The sequence below is a fragment of the Tamandua tetradactyla genome, chromosome 2 (genome assembly GCF_023851605.1).
Source record: "Tamandua tetradactyla isolate mTamTet1 chromosome 2, mTamTet1.pri, whole genome shotgun sequence".
NCBI classification, from domain to species: Eukaryota; Metazoa; Chordata; class Mammalia; order Pilosa; family Myrmecophagidae; genus Tamandua; species Tamandua tetradactyla.
This window is the reverse complement of record NC_135328.1, coordinates 1,424,236-1,439,105: the sequence shown is the minus strand read 5'-3', so window position 1 is coordinate 1,439,105 and position 14,870 is coordinate 1,424,236. Positions and strand designations below refer to the sequence as shown.

At 51.0% G+C, this 14,870-nt stretch overlaps 1 protein-coding gene across 2 annotated transcripts in view; it reads left to right on the top strand.

Annotated features, from left to right (window-relative positions):
- The window catches only part of PHF2 (PHD finger protein 2), a 156,036-nt gene that overhangs the window by 63,770 nt on the left and 77,396 nt on the right, over nt 1–14,870 (top strand). For both annotated transcript variants that reach the window (XM_077138659.1, XM_077138661.1), the window contains exons 2-3: nt 5,536–5,621; nt 7,963–8,077. In XM_077138659.1, the coding sequence (XP_076994774.1) occupies nt 5,536–5,621; nt 7,963–8,077 (201 nt within the window). The remainder of the gene's footprint in view (nt 1–5,535; nt 5,622–7,962; nt 8,078–14,870) is intronic.

Here is a 14,870-nt window from a genome sequence, read left to right as displayed (position 1 = left end):
ATACCAGAAATGGAATGGCTTTTAAAGGGGAATTTATTAAGTTATAAGTTTACAGTTCTTGTCAGGCGCAGATGAGACAGAGGTCACATGCCCACTGCAGAGATACGGCAAAGCTGTCTCTGTGGGAATAGGCACCTGATGTCCCGAGAGATTAAAGTGCTGCAGAGCTGCTTGAGTCTGGGAGGGAAGGAGGCCATGAGAAACATGTGTGACTTATGACTCATCTGCGCCTGACAAGTTCTAAGGCCATGAAAATGTCCAAACTAAGGCACCAAGAGGCTACTTTTACTCCAGAAAGGCTGATGCTGTCTGGAACACCTCTGTCAGCTGGGAGGGCACGTGGCTGGCGTCTGCGGGTCCTTGTTCCTGATCCATTGCTTCCAGCTTCTGGTACCAGTGGTTTCCCCTCTAAGCATCTGTGGGCCTGCACTTAGCTCCCAGGACACAGCCCTGGGTTCTGGCTTGCTTCGCGTCTCATCTGAAGGCACCTGGTGACGTCTGCTGGGCTCTGCCCCTGTCGGGGCGACTGCTCTCTGTTCGTGCTCTAAGCATCTCTAAACAGCTGTGTCTCCATCAGCTCTGAAGCAACTGTTCTCCAAGTGTCTGTGAGCTGGTTTGTAGTCATCTTGTACCCCAGAAAAGCCATGTCCTTTAATCCTCATTCAGTGTGGCTGGGTGGGGCATTTTGATTTTTTCCATGGAGATGTGACCCACCCAGTTGTGGGTGGTGACGCTTGATTAGATGGTTTCCACGGAGATGTGTCTCCGCACATTCAGGGTGGGGTTGTTTACTGGAGCCTTTAAGAGGGAATCATTTCGGAAAAGCTACAGAACTGGCACAGCCCACACAGCCAGCAAGGTGCTGAAGGAAGACACCCCTGGGGAAGCCTCACGAAATGAGAAGAGAAAGCTAGCAGACATCGCCTCGTGCCTTCCCCGCCAATAGAGCCGTTCCAGATGGCATCAGCCTTTCCTGAGTGAGGGTGACCTCAGGTTGGTGCCTTAATTTGGATATTTTTATGGCCTTAGAACTGTAAACTTGCAACTTCATAAATTCCCCCTTTTAAAAGCTGTTCCATTTCTGGTATATCACATTCCAGCAGCTTATAAACTAAAACAGTCTGCGCCTGAGGTTTCTGCAGGATGTTTCCTTTTAGAAGGCTCTGGCAAACTGATCAAGACCCACCTGGAATGGGTGGGGCCACATCCCCCTCTGATGAAAGGTCACACCCACAGCTGGCAGTGCCACATCGCCATGGAGATAATCTAATCAAAAGTCTCTACCCACAACATTGAATCAGGATTAAAATAAGCAGCCGTCCCCACAAGATTGGGTCAGGATTAAAGCCTGGCTTTTCTCGGGCACACAGCGAAGGAGGCAATCAGCTGACCTTGACCTGGGGCATCCCCTGGGCGTCTGGAGGGGCAGTGTCATTGGGACCCTTCTGTGAGGGTGAGGGGCATGGGTCAGAGTCTGAGCTGTGGCTGGAGGTGCACTGCTGGCGCGGGATGTGGGGGGTAGGGGGGTTGTGAGCCCAGGGCCCTGGGCCAGGCAAGGCCACGCCCCTCCCTGCCCCTCGGAAGGACCTCCGTGGACACCTTGGCCTTAGTCCTGTAGGATCCTTTCTGGACTTTTCACCTGCAGAACTGTCAGTTGAAGGTTTGTGGTGCTTCGGTCCAGCAGCAGGGGGTTCTCTGTCCACTGCCCCTCCAGCCTGCGGCGTGGCGTTCTCCACTGGGCCAGGGCCAGGGCGAGGGCAGCACTGAGAGGCCCGAGGTGCCAAGGGGCCCACGCAGTCGCCCAGGTCGCCAGCCTGGCTGCTGAGCACACCGAGACACCTGACTTGTCTGCACCCCTCGTTTTCTCCAGCCCCTGAGTCCGGGACGCTGAGAGCCGTGTCCGGCTCTTCGACCTGCCTTGAGCCATTCCATGTCACAGCTGGGTGCTGGGTCCTTACAGGCCGCCAGCAGCCGAGACCCCCCAGCAGGCCCCTGCACGTGCACTCCAGGCGGGGTCACACACTGGGGTGGAGGCACAGACCAGCTCAGGGGTACCAGCTGCTCCATGTGTCCATCTGCTGCTGGGTGTGTGTGCCGGACCCCAGCCCAGGGCCAGGGTGGGCAGTGGTCTGGACCTGGGGTGGGCGGTGCATACCCTGAGCGCCCCCTGGGATGGGTGGTGTGTGTCCTGAGTTCCTGCTGGGCACAGCCGCCCTGGTCTGCCGTCACCTCGGTGCCTTCCCACAGCCACCTGCAAGCCCCCGAGGGCAGGTGCAGACGTCCTGGGGATAACACAGGGCTGGTGTCCACAGAGACACCCGGAGCCCAAAGAGAGGCCGTGTGGTGAGCCCCAGGGCTCAGTATGTGGCATTTCCTGACTGAGCCATTGCCTGCGTGATGCCCCCAGCCCTGGCCTGCCCATTGTCCCTGCGAGTGCAGAGTGGGACACCTGGGGAGGCAGCGGAGATGCCAGGAGAGAGGACGGGAGCAGGGGTGACGCTTCAGCACAGGGCGGGCACAGGAGAGGGCGCTGAGTGTGGGTGCTAGGTGAGCGCTGCCTTCCGGGGGCCGTTTCCCCTGGGCTGAGTTGCTGACAAGGCAGCGTCTCATTTGAGTCACTGGGTAGGGGGGAGCTCCTTGAGGCAGGGGTGCGTGTGACTCGGTCTCCCCACACGTTAGCACAGCACCAGCTCAGGGAGCAAGACGTCTGTGTGTTCCTTTATCCTGTGAACGTGTGCGGGGTGCTGTCTGGAGAACCCCCCACCCTCACGGCAGTGGGGGCCCCAGGCTCTGCCAACTCTTCCAGGCTCTGGTTCCTGGAGCTGGATGGCCTCTGAGCAGGCTCCTGGGCTGATGGCCCGGACTCCTCCCAGCTGCCCCTGGGTCTGGTGGGTGCAGGTCGGGATGGGAGGGGCTGTGGGAGGGGCTTCCCGCCCCTGGGCCCTCTCAGTGGGGGCCACACACCTGCGCCCACCAGCGACGGATAGAGAAGCTTCTCTTGGTTCCCTCATGCTGGGACGCCTGGTTCTGCAGCAGGCAGGTGGGCAGTCAGCATTCCCTGCAGGGTGGACTCAGGACATGCAGATCTTGTCAGCAATGGCAATGCTGACTCCCAAGGGACCGTTCTGAGCTCCCCCTCACTTAGTCTGCAGAATCCCTTTAGATGTGGCTAGAACTCCTTTTCACTGATGACGATACTGAGGTTCAGAGTGGTGCTTCAACCAGCGCAAGTCCAAGCTCTGTTTCCACCCTCCATTTGGCCCTCTGTGGCACTGGTCGCCCTCCTCTGACCTCACCAATTCTTTTGATGGACTGGTGCCCATGGAGGGGCAGCAGAGGTTCAGAACCCCCTCCCCACTATTCCAGGATGAGTGAAGTTAGGCAGCTGGAGTCAGCAAGAAGAGGAGAGCAAGGATGTCTCGCTGGGCACAGCTGGGACAGCCCCGTGTGGGTATTGGCATCGCGTGGATAAAAGGAGGGCCCAAGGGTCCCTGGACACAGACTGAGGGCCACGTGGGGACTGTAAAGCCTTCGTCCCCACAGAGCACGTGAGCCTGGCTAATGGGCTTTTTCTTCACTGCGTTTCAGTCTGGAGCAGCCCCAGCTCCCTGCAGTTGCAGGGCCGCAGGGAGAGCAGTTTCACACTCAGCCACTGCTCCGAGCACAAGAGAGGGAGAGAGGCTGGCAGGGAGGCTGGGGTGCCCTGGCCCCCAGAACGGGCTCCTGCAGTGGAGGGGCAGGGGGCATGAGGTGCCCAAGCACCTGCTGGTAGCCAGGCAGGGGCTGTGTGTGCTCCCGGGACCCTCCCGCTTTGTGAGGGAGAAGGCTGAGGCTCGGAGGATGGGGGTCCGCCCTGCCCCATAAGCAGAGTGGCAGGGCGGGCATGGGGACAGTCATGGGGCCACCTGGTGCTTCATGAGAGCCAGCAGGGACTCCTCCCATTGGCTTTGAGGACCCCCAGCTTGCGAGCTGCCCTTCAAGGCACCGTGATTTTGCTCCCGCATTATTTGTGCTGTGACGGGCTGTTACGGGGTCTTGGGGAGGCTGTCGGTCAGGGTCCCCGGGGGCCTCACGGCTTCCTGGGGCCGTCAGGAGCTAGGCATGGTGGCCCAGTGACAGGGTGTGAGAATGCACCCCTTTGGAGATGGGGGAGGGACCCACGTGCTGCAGGGTGGGGGGCGTGTGAGACCCGGCCAGTGGGAGGGCCGTGGCGTCCTGCACACGGCTAGGTGCTGGCCTCGGAAGGGGGGTCTGGGCAGCGGTGGAGGCCTGACTACATGGCCCCCCAGCTCTCAGCTCTCCTCTCCCTCCTCTGGCCCTCCGTGCCCAGATGGGAGGGAAGTGTGCTTTGGTTACAAGCTTCCTTCATCTTGTCCTCTTTTAGCTCCTTTCTCTGTGAAACGTGTGTTGGGAAGCGGCTGCAGTGCGTGGGAGACGGGCACGACCGGCGGTTCTGGAGGTGGAATTCGGGGCGCCGGCCCGTCCAGAGGAAAGAAGGGGAGGGGGTCACCCCCACTGCGCACAGCTCAGGCCAGGGGTCCCGGCCCATGGCCCGCTTGCCCCGCTGGGCCCTGGGCTCCCACTGGGGTCCCCTGCGCCGCCCCTCACCTGCCGGGTGGGGAACTCAGGGCGCAGGGGTCCCGGGCGGGTGCTGCTGGGCCAGGGACAGCTCGGCTGTGGCCACCCCGCGCTCCAGGCACCCGGCTTTCCATCAAGTGCTTTTCTTTTTAAACTGTTGACTTGAAATAATTTCAAACTGATAAGAAAGTTGCATAAATAATATAGAAACAATAGGTAGAACTCTGACAGTTCCCCACCCAGACATTTTGCTGTGTTTCTTACGTCATCCTACACATCTGCTTGTTTATCCATCCGCCCGTCGCCCAGGCATTTATCAATATTGGTCATCTGTGTCTTCGCCATCTCTCTACCTGTCTACTCATCTGATCTCCACGGCCTGTCTACCTGTCTTCTATGTGTCCGTCCGTCCGTCTGTCTTCTAAACATTTAAGAAGTAGGCTGCAGCGCCCTCTAACAGCCAGTGCTTCCACGGTGTTAGTTTTTACTGGGATCGTCCGTACCCGGCAGAGCCGAGTCTGCAGCTGGCTGCAGCCCAGTGCTCCCTGAGGCCGCCCCGGCTTTACCAAGTGCGGGTGTGCGGAGGCCAGGGGGGCCGGCGGGGCCGAGGGGTGGGGCCAGTGCTCCCGGAGCGGGCGGGACCGAGGGGCGGGGACAGTGCTCCCGGAGTGGGCGGGACTGAGGGGCGGGGCCAGTGCTCCGGGAGCGGGCGGGGCCGAGGGCGGGGCCATGCGCTGGCGGGGCCGAGGGGCGGGGACAGTGCTCCTGGAGTGGGCGGGGCCGAGGGGCGGGCGCATAGGTGGGGCCAAGAGGTGGGGCCAAGGACGGGTTGGGCACGTGGGTGGGGCTGTGGAGGGGCTGCCCCGCCTCTGCCCGCCCGGGCCCAGGGGCGCAGGCTCGGAGCCAGCATGCTTAGCCGGCAACAGGTGGTGACGGTCTCTGTTTGGTCCCCTTCAGCTGTGTTGGGGTGGAAGAGGACGAGGCGCCCGACATCGACATATACCACTGCCCGAACTGCGAGAAAACCCATGGGAAGTCCACCCGTAAGTACAACACCGCCTGGTGCCCGCGTGTCCCAGCGGGCTGACCCGCCCGACCTGGTGCAAACTCCCTTGCCAGGCCCCTGCGTGCAGTGTCCAGCGACGCAGTTGGGGCAGCTCAGGAGCTCTCCTTGCCCAGCCAGTACCAGGGCAGAGAGCGTCCTGAGCCGTGTGCATGCACACACACACACACACACACACACACCCGTCATGCACCCTGCGTGCGCACACACACACGCACGCACACACCGTCCTGCAACACACACACACACGCACACACACACACACACCCGTCCTGCACTGCGTGCTCATGCACACACACACACACACACACACACACCCCGCCCGTCTCGGAAGGCTGGGAGACCCCCTCCTGCCTGCAGGGCCCGGCTGGAGCAGGGGCGGGGTTGGGGCCCTGGGAGGGTGTGACAGGGGCGTGGGGTCCCGGCGCCCTGCCAGCCCAGCGTACCCTCCACACAGGGAGCCAGTCTGCGCTTTCCCCAGACTGGAAAACTGCATTTGGGAGTAGAGTCTGTTCTCACTTTTTTTAATTAAATATTTTTAATTTTTAAAAACTTTTGATTTTGACATCAACTTCTAATTTATAGGATAGTTACAAAAATAACACAAAGCTAATACACAGGGCTCCGACACGCTTCCTCCCCAGACACCCAGAACTCCCAACGTTTAACGTTTGCTGCACTTGCTGTATCCACTCATGTCTTGTTGTCCGGCGTCATCTGCCTGCCATGGTTTTGTCCTTCTGTCCCTCTGTTAGCTGAACACTTGAGAGTAGGTCGTGCACATCGCACCCCGTGCCCTGGCTCCTCCCACGTGCGTGTCCTCCGAGCAGCGGGTCCACGCCTGCAGCCACCTCGTGTGGCTCGCAGGGTGGGAAGATTCCACGGTGGCCCGGGGCTCGCCGTCTTCAGCGGTGCCTCTGAGCGTTTCCTCCCTGTTCACACTCCCTCTCCCAGTCTTCTGCCGGGACTTGGTGGCGTCTGACTTTCTGGGCTGCCCGTGCCTTTGTGCCGGGCGGTCAGGCCCTCATTTCGGCCCCCGCTGCCTCTGAAAGGCTCTTGGACACGGCGACCCCCCACTGTCTGCTCCCTGTGGTGGGGGGCTGCTGGGGGGCTGTAGGTGGGGTGGGGCGCCCTCTGAGGGGGCTCGTGCTCATGGCTGGGCGGTGACGTGGCGTCCAGGTGATGGGGGTTCCAGCTCTAGGGAGAGGGCGGGCGGGCATGGGCGGGGGTTGAGGTGGTCTCTGGGCCTGGGGTGGGCTGGGCATGGCAGCGCACAGCCGCCGAGGGCTGACCTGCTGAGCGAGAGGAGGGCCCAGGGCGGGGGCTCGTCTGTCTTGCTGTCCTAAGGCCGGAGCTGGGGCCGCGTCAGCTCCGGGTCATCCAGACCTCCTGGCACTAACCTCACATGGCGCCCCGTCCCGGTCACGAGCCGAGGGGCCGGGTGCCCGTGGCCCTGTGCACTGAGCGACCGTGGCAGCGCAGAGGCAGGACGCTGCCGGGTGGAATGGGCTGGGTGCCTGCCTGCAGCTCGCGGCATGTCAATAGAGATGAGGACAAGCCTCCCTGCCGCCCTGGGAGCTCACCACTCTCCCAGCACCCAGCAGCTCCTCATAAAACAGCGACAGTGATGAGTGGGCGAGGAGGAGAATGCCGGTGGTCCCCCAAGCCCCCCAGCCACAGCAGTCAGCTCTGGTAGGTGGCTGTGGAGCTCTGACTTACCTTCATCCACCCTGCCACTGCAGTACTTGCAGCACCTTAGCGCATCATTCTGATTTTTGTTGTAAGACACATAAAGGAGGGAACAGGTATTGCCAGAGGTTGACCTGGACCCTCAGGAGAGCTCAGGACCTGGCATGTCCCCTCTGCCTTCTGGATGCCCGTGACTGCTGACAGCCCTACCTGGCCCAAGGGCAGGCCACTGAGTGCAGCGGCTGGCGCTTGCCGGGGGTAACTCCCCATGGGCCTCAGGTGGAGTGGGCAGTGCCACTTTTATCTGCTTTACAAGTTGCAGAGACACCTAAATGCTGATTGAAAAAAGGACCCCAAAGACTTACAGGGGAGAGAGGAATCAGAAACTCCTGGCCAGGTGGCCCCTCACTCTGGTTCTTGTGTGTGCTCTGGTGGCTCTAGCCTGAGGGTGCCCTCACCGTACCCCACCTCCAGTGCGAGGCCCACCTTCTGTGGGCTCATGGTCTGGCCTGGCTGGCCCTTCCCTCACCATAGTGTGGAGAGCAGGCCAGGGCTCTGCCTGGCTTGTAGCAGGGGCTCCCGGTGTGCCGCTCGGCTCTCTGCTGCCTACCCCCGTGTCCTCTCTCCAACAGTGAAGAAGAAGAGGAACTGGCACAAGCACGACCCAGGCCAGACGCCCGACGTCAAGCCCGTGCAGAACGGCAGCCAGCTCTTCATCAAGGAGCTGCGAAGCCGGACCTTTCCCAGGTGGGCTGTCTCTGCACAGGGCCCGCCTTCCCCTCCTCCTTCGAGCTGCCCCCGAGCAAGTGGGCACCCAGATGCTTGTCCCAGTGCCCACGAGCTGAAGGCTGGAGCGGGGCTCCTCATCCTTGCCGGGTGTCCAGGCAGCCCAGGAGAACCCTGCCCATGAGGCAAGTGGAGAGCAGGAGAGGAAGGTGCCCCGTGGACAGGAGGGCTCTCTTCTCCTTGTGCCTTGGTAGGGAGAGAACCCCTGGAGGGATAAGTATTGGTGAATGTTCTTCCTCCAGGTAGTGGTGGGAGGGAGGGAACCTACCTCCCCCTGCCCAGGTGCTCTCCTGTCCTCTTCCACTGAGTCTTCTCACCAGAGGGAGAGGCCACAGTCTTCATCATGCAGACGAAGGAGCTGGGGCTCATGTCCTGTCTAAGACCGTCTCTCTAGTCCATGGCAGGGCCTGGCCACTGCCCTCCCAGGCCCTCCTCCTGCTTGACAGGAGTGACCCCAAGTGGTCTGATGGGCTGTCCTTAAGTCTTCTTCTTTGAGAGGCTTTGCCGCCTGCACCCTCATTCTGTGTGAATCTGGAGGACAAAATTAGAGCTTCTTGGAGGGCGTAGTAGGGAATTGCTTTGGTCAGAAAGGAGAACTGTTCCCAGGTGATGTCCCTTTATAGAAACACCTGCTCTGGGCAGCCCAAGGCTGTGTACACTCTAGAAGACATATTGTGAAGATGTTATAGGGCAGAGTCCTTAGGGACTTAATCCTTTGGAAAGTGTTAATTCTTGCTTCAACTCATTTAATAGACATAGGACTGTTCACGCTTTCTATTTCTCCTCATGTAAGTTTTGCTAGTTTGCATCTTTCCAGGAATTGGTTCATTTCACCTAAGTTATCAGATTTGTGGGCATGGAGTTATTCATAATATTCCTTTAATTAGCCTGTTAACGTTTTTCCGTGGGATCAATCATGATGGCTCCTCTTTTATTTCTGATATTGGTAATTGGTGCCTTCTCTCTTTTTCTTGGTTAGCCTGGCTAGAGGTTTATCAATTGTATTGATTTTAAAGAACCTGCTTTTGGCTTTGTTGATTTTTTTCCATTGATTTCCTGTTTTCTATATCATTGAGTTCTCTTCTAATTTTTATTTTTTCTTTCTTTTTTTTTTTTTTTTGGCCTTAGACTTACGTTGCTCTTCTGATTCCGAGGTTTCAAATGTGGAAGATTAGATGATTAAATTTAGATCTTTCCTTTTAAGCTCTGTTTTGCTACATCCCATAAATTTTGATGAGTTGTGTTTTCATTTCATTTAGTTCAAATATTTAAAATTTTCTTTTGAGATTACTTCTTTGCCTCATGTTATTTGAAAGTATTTTGTTTAATCTAAAAATATTTTGGGATTTTCCAGCTGTCTTTATTGATTTCTGTTGTAATTCATTTGTGGTCTGAAAGCACACTTTGCATGATTTCTGTTTGTTTCATTTGCCAAGGTGTTTTTTATGGTCTAGTACTTGGTCTGTGTTTTAAATTCCTATACAGCTTAGAGAAAATACCATAATGATTCGGCTACAACAATGGGAATTTACTCACTTATACTTCTGAGGCCAAGAAAATGTCTAAATCAAGATATCGTCAAGGCGAAGCTTTCTTCCCAAAGACCCATTGTCGGGAATCTGTGGCTCCTCAGCTGCACTGCAGGGCATGTGGCAGCTTCTGCCGGTCTCTCCCTTCTCTTCCAGGTTGTGATGATTTCAGCTTCTTACACCATGGCTTTCCCTCTCTCTCCCTGCATTCATTCCATTTAGAGGGGACTGCAGGAAGAGGAGTGGGGCCCATCCTTACTGAGGTGGGCCACGCCTTAACGGAAGCAACGTCTTCAGAAGCTCCTGGTTCCAATGGGTGCAAACACAGGAGTGGGTTAACTCTAGGAACGTGTTTTCTGGGCACGTGCAGCTTCACAGCACCACACTCCGCCTTGGTGGACAGTGCACGGGGGCTTGGGGAGGACATGTATTCTGCCACTTTGGGGGGAATATTCTGCCAGTGTCAGTGAGACCCAGTTGACTGATAGAGCTGCTCAGTTAAACTATGCTTTTAGTTTAGTTTATTTTTTTAAATATTTTTATTGTAAACAACAAACAAACATACAAACATTCTTGACATGGTTATAATCAGCAGCTCACAATATCATCACATAGTTGTGTATTCATCATCCATGGTCATTTTTTTGAACATTTGCATCTTTCCAGCAAAGGAAATAAAAAAAAAAACTCATACATGCCACATCCCTTACCCCTCCCTCTCATTTAAAAACTGTTTTCTTAATGACTCTTCAGCTGCTGGATTTGTCGATTACTAATAGAAGTGCATTGAAGTCTCCAAGTATGAATCTGGATTTGTCTATTTATCCTTACAGTTCTATCAATTTTTGCTTCACATATTTTGAAACCCTGTTGTTAGGTGCATAAACATTTAGATTTATTTTAGCCTCTTGATGGATTTAATCCTTTATATTTAAGAAATGCCCCTTTCAAATCTGACTGGGGTCAGTGATATCTGAGGAGACCTTCTGTGCTGGTTTGGAAGGATGGATGGCCCCTAGAAAAGCCATGTTTTAATCTAAATCCCATTTTGTAAAGGCAGAATAATCCCTATTCAATACTGCATGTTTGAATCTGTAATTAGATCATCTCCCTGGAGATGTAACCCAATCATGAGTGGTTGTTAAGCTGGATTGGGGAAATGTGTTTCCAACCCATTTGGGTGGGTCTTGATTAGTTTCTGAAGTCCTATAAAAGAGAAAACATTTTGGAGAAAAAGCGATTCAGAGAGAGCAGAGCCAAATGACACAGCCACGAGAAGCAGAGTCTACCAGCCAGCGACCTTTGGAGATGAAGAAGGAAAATGCCTCCTGGGGAGCTTCATGACCCAGGTAGCCAGGACAGGAAGCTAGCAGATGATACCATGTTTGCCACGAGCCCTTCCAGATGAGAGAAAAATTCTGACTGTGTTTGCCATGTATCCACTTGAGAGAGAAACCCTGAACTTCATCGGCCTTCTTGAACCAAGGTATCTTTCCCTGGATGCCTTTGATTGGACATTTCTATAGACTTGTTGTTTAACTGGGATCTTTTCTCAGCCTTAGAACTGTAAACTAGCAACTTATTAAACTCCCCCTTTTAAAAGCCATTCTGTTCCTGGTTTATTGCATTCCAGCAGCTAGGAAACTAGAACACCTTCCTAAAATAAAGGGGGGGGAGGCTCCGTATAGGGAAGAAATAGAAAAACAAGAACTGAAAAATTCTGATCAGTTAAACAGAATCTATACTAGAGATCTAGAATAAGCTGAACTGAATGTCAAAGAACAGATAGAGAACAAAGCCATCCACCAAGAAAATCCTAGGTAAAAGAGTGAAAACAGCTTCCAGAATAAACTAACTAAAGAAATCAAATGCCTAGATGCCAGCAAAAAATAATGAGTCATACTAGGAAAATCAAAGATTTGGCTCAGTCAGAGGAACAAACCTACAATTCAAATGAGATACAGGAGTTGAAAAAAACTAACTTAGGAGGCTCGAACAGACATGGAAAATCTCATAAAAAATCAAATCAGTGAGTTGAGGGAGGATATAAAGAAGGCATTAAGTGAATAAAAAGAAGAAATCTAAAGTTTGAAAAAACAAATCACCCAACTTATGGGAATGAAAGGCACAGTAGAAGAGATGGGGGGAAAAAACCCAATGGAAACCTACAACAACAGAGTTGAAGAGGCAGAAGAAAGGATTAGTGAACTAGAAGACTGGAAATCTGAAATCTAACCCATAAAAGAAAATATAGGGAAAAGAATGAAAAAATATGAGCAGGATCTCAGGGAATTGAATAACTATATAAAGTGCATGCATATATGTGTTGGGGTAGTCCCAGAAGGAGAAGAAAAGGGAAAGGGAGGAGAAAGACTAATGGAGAAAATAGTCACTGAAAACTTCCCATCTCTTATGAAAGATATAAAATTTCAGATCCAAGAAGTGCAGCATACCCCAAATAGAATAGATCCAAATAGACATACTCCAAGGCACTTACTAATCAGACTGTCAGATGTCAAAGAGAAAGAGAATTTTGAAAGCAGCAAGAAAAAAGCGACCCATCACATAGAAGTGAAGCCCAATAAGATTATGTGTGGATTTTCCAGCAGAAACCATGAAGGCAATAAGGCAGTGGTATGATATATTAAAGATTCTAAAAGAGAAGACCTGCCAACCAAGAATTCTGTATCCAGCAAAATTGTCCTGCAAAAAATGAAGGGGAGATAAAACGTTTTCAGACAATCACTAAGAGAATTTGTGACCAAGAGACTGGCTCTGCAAGAAATACTAAAGGGAGCATTACAGGAAGATGGGAAAAGGCAGGAGAGAGTGTAAAAATGAAGAATATCAGTAAAGGTAAAAAGATTTAAAAAAACAAAACAAAACTAGATATGACATATAAAATCCAAAAAGCAAAATGGTAGAAGAAAGTATTGCCTTTAGAGTAATAACACTAAATGTTAATGGATTAAACTCCCCAATCAAAAGACATAGACTGGCAGAAATGAATTTAAAAAACAGGATCCATCTATACGCTGTCTTCAGGAGATTCATTTTAGACCCAAGGACAAAAATAGGTTGAAAGTGAAAGGTTGGGAAAATATATTTCATGCAAACAACAATCAAAAAAGAGTTGGAGTAGCTATACTAATGTCTGACAAATTAGACTTTAAATGTAAGACAATTAAAAGAGACAAAGAAGGACACTGTGTATTAATAAAAGGGACAATTCAACATCAAGACATAAGTCATAAATATTTATGCATCGAGCCATAGTGCTCCAAATACATGAGGCAAACACTGACAACACTATAGGAAAAAATAGACACCTCTACTGTAATAGTTGTAGATTTCAATTTCTGGCTCTCATCAATGGATAGAAACATCTATACAGAGCATCAATAAAGAAACCGAGAATTTGAATAATTCAGTAAATGAACTAGACTTAACAGACATTTACAGAACATTACACTCCACAACAGGATACACATTTTTCTCAAGTGTTCATGGACCATTCTCAAGGATAGGCCATATGCTTGGTCACAAAGAAAGTCTCAATAAATTTAAAAGGATTGAAAAATACAAAACACTTTCTTAGATCATGAAGGAATGAAGTTGGAAATCAATAACAGGCAGAGAACCATAAAATTCACAAATATATGAAAAAATATAAACAACACACTCTTAAACAACCAGTGGGTAAAGGAAGAAATTACAAGAGAAATCAGTAAATATCTTGAGGCAAATGAAAATGAAAACACAACATATCAAAATTTATGGCATGCAGCAAAGGCAGTGCTAAGAGGGAAATTTATTGCCCTAAATGTCTGTATTAAAAAAGAGGAAAGAGCAAAAGTCAAAGAGTTAGCTGTTCACTTGGAAAACCTAGAGAAAGAGCAACAAACTAACCCCAAAGCAAACAAAAGGAGGGAAATAATGAAGATTAGAGCAGAAGTAAATGAACTTAAGAACATGAAAATAGTTGAGAAAATCAGCAAAACAAGAAGTTGGTACTTTGAGAAAATCAATAAAATTGATGCACCTTTAGATTGACAAAAAGAAAAAGAGGATGCAAATAAATAAAATCAGGAATGGAAGAGGAGATGTAACCACTGACCCCACAGAAGTAAAGGAGGTAATGAAAGGATACTATGAGCAACTATATGCCAATAAACTAGAGAACGTAGATGAAATGGACAACTTCCTAGAAAGGCGTGAACAACCAACGCTGACTCTAGAAGAAATAGACGACCTCAACAAACCAATCACAAGTGAAGAGATTGAATCAGTCATTAAGAAACTTCCAAAGGAGAAAAGTCCAGGACCAGATGGCTTCACATGTGAATTCTACCAAACATTCCAGAAAGAATTAGTACTAATCCTGCTCAGACTCTTCAAAAAAAATTGAAGAGGAGGGAAAGCTGCCTAACTCATTCTATGAAGCCAACATCACCCCTATACCAAAGCCAGATAAAGATACTCCAAGAAAAGAAAATTACAGACCAATCCCTTTAGTGAATACAGAGGCCAAAATCCTCAACAAATACTTGCGAATTGAATTCCGCAGCACATTAAAAGAATTATACACCATGACCAAGTGAGATTTATTCCAGGTATGCAAGGATGGTCCAACCTAGGAAAATAAATCAATGTAATACACCATATCAACAAATCAAAGCAGAACAATCACATGATCATCTTGATTGATGCAGAAAAGGTCTTTGACAAAATTCAACATCCTTTTTTTAATGAAAACACAACAAAGGATAGGAATAGAAGGGAACTTCCTCAACATGATAAAGGGAATATGTGAAAAACCCACAGCTAACCTCCTCCTTAAGAGGGAAAGATTGAAAACTTTCCCCCTAAGATCAGGAACAAGACAAGGATGTCCACTGTCACCACTGTTATTCAACACTGTGCAGAAAGTTCTAGCCAGAGCAGTCAGACAAGAAAAAGAAACAAAAGGCATCCCAATTGGAAAGGAAGAGTAAAACTGTAATTGTTTACAGATGAAATGAGACTATATGTCGAAAATCCTGAAAAATCCACAGCAAAGCTACTGGCATTAATAAATGAGAGCAGCAAAGTGGCAGGTTACAAGATCAACATCCACAAATCAGTAGTATTTCTGTACACTGGTAATGAGCAATCCGAGGAGGAAATGAAGAAAAAAAACTCAATTTACAATAACAAACAAAAGAACAAGATTTTTAGGAATAAAT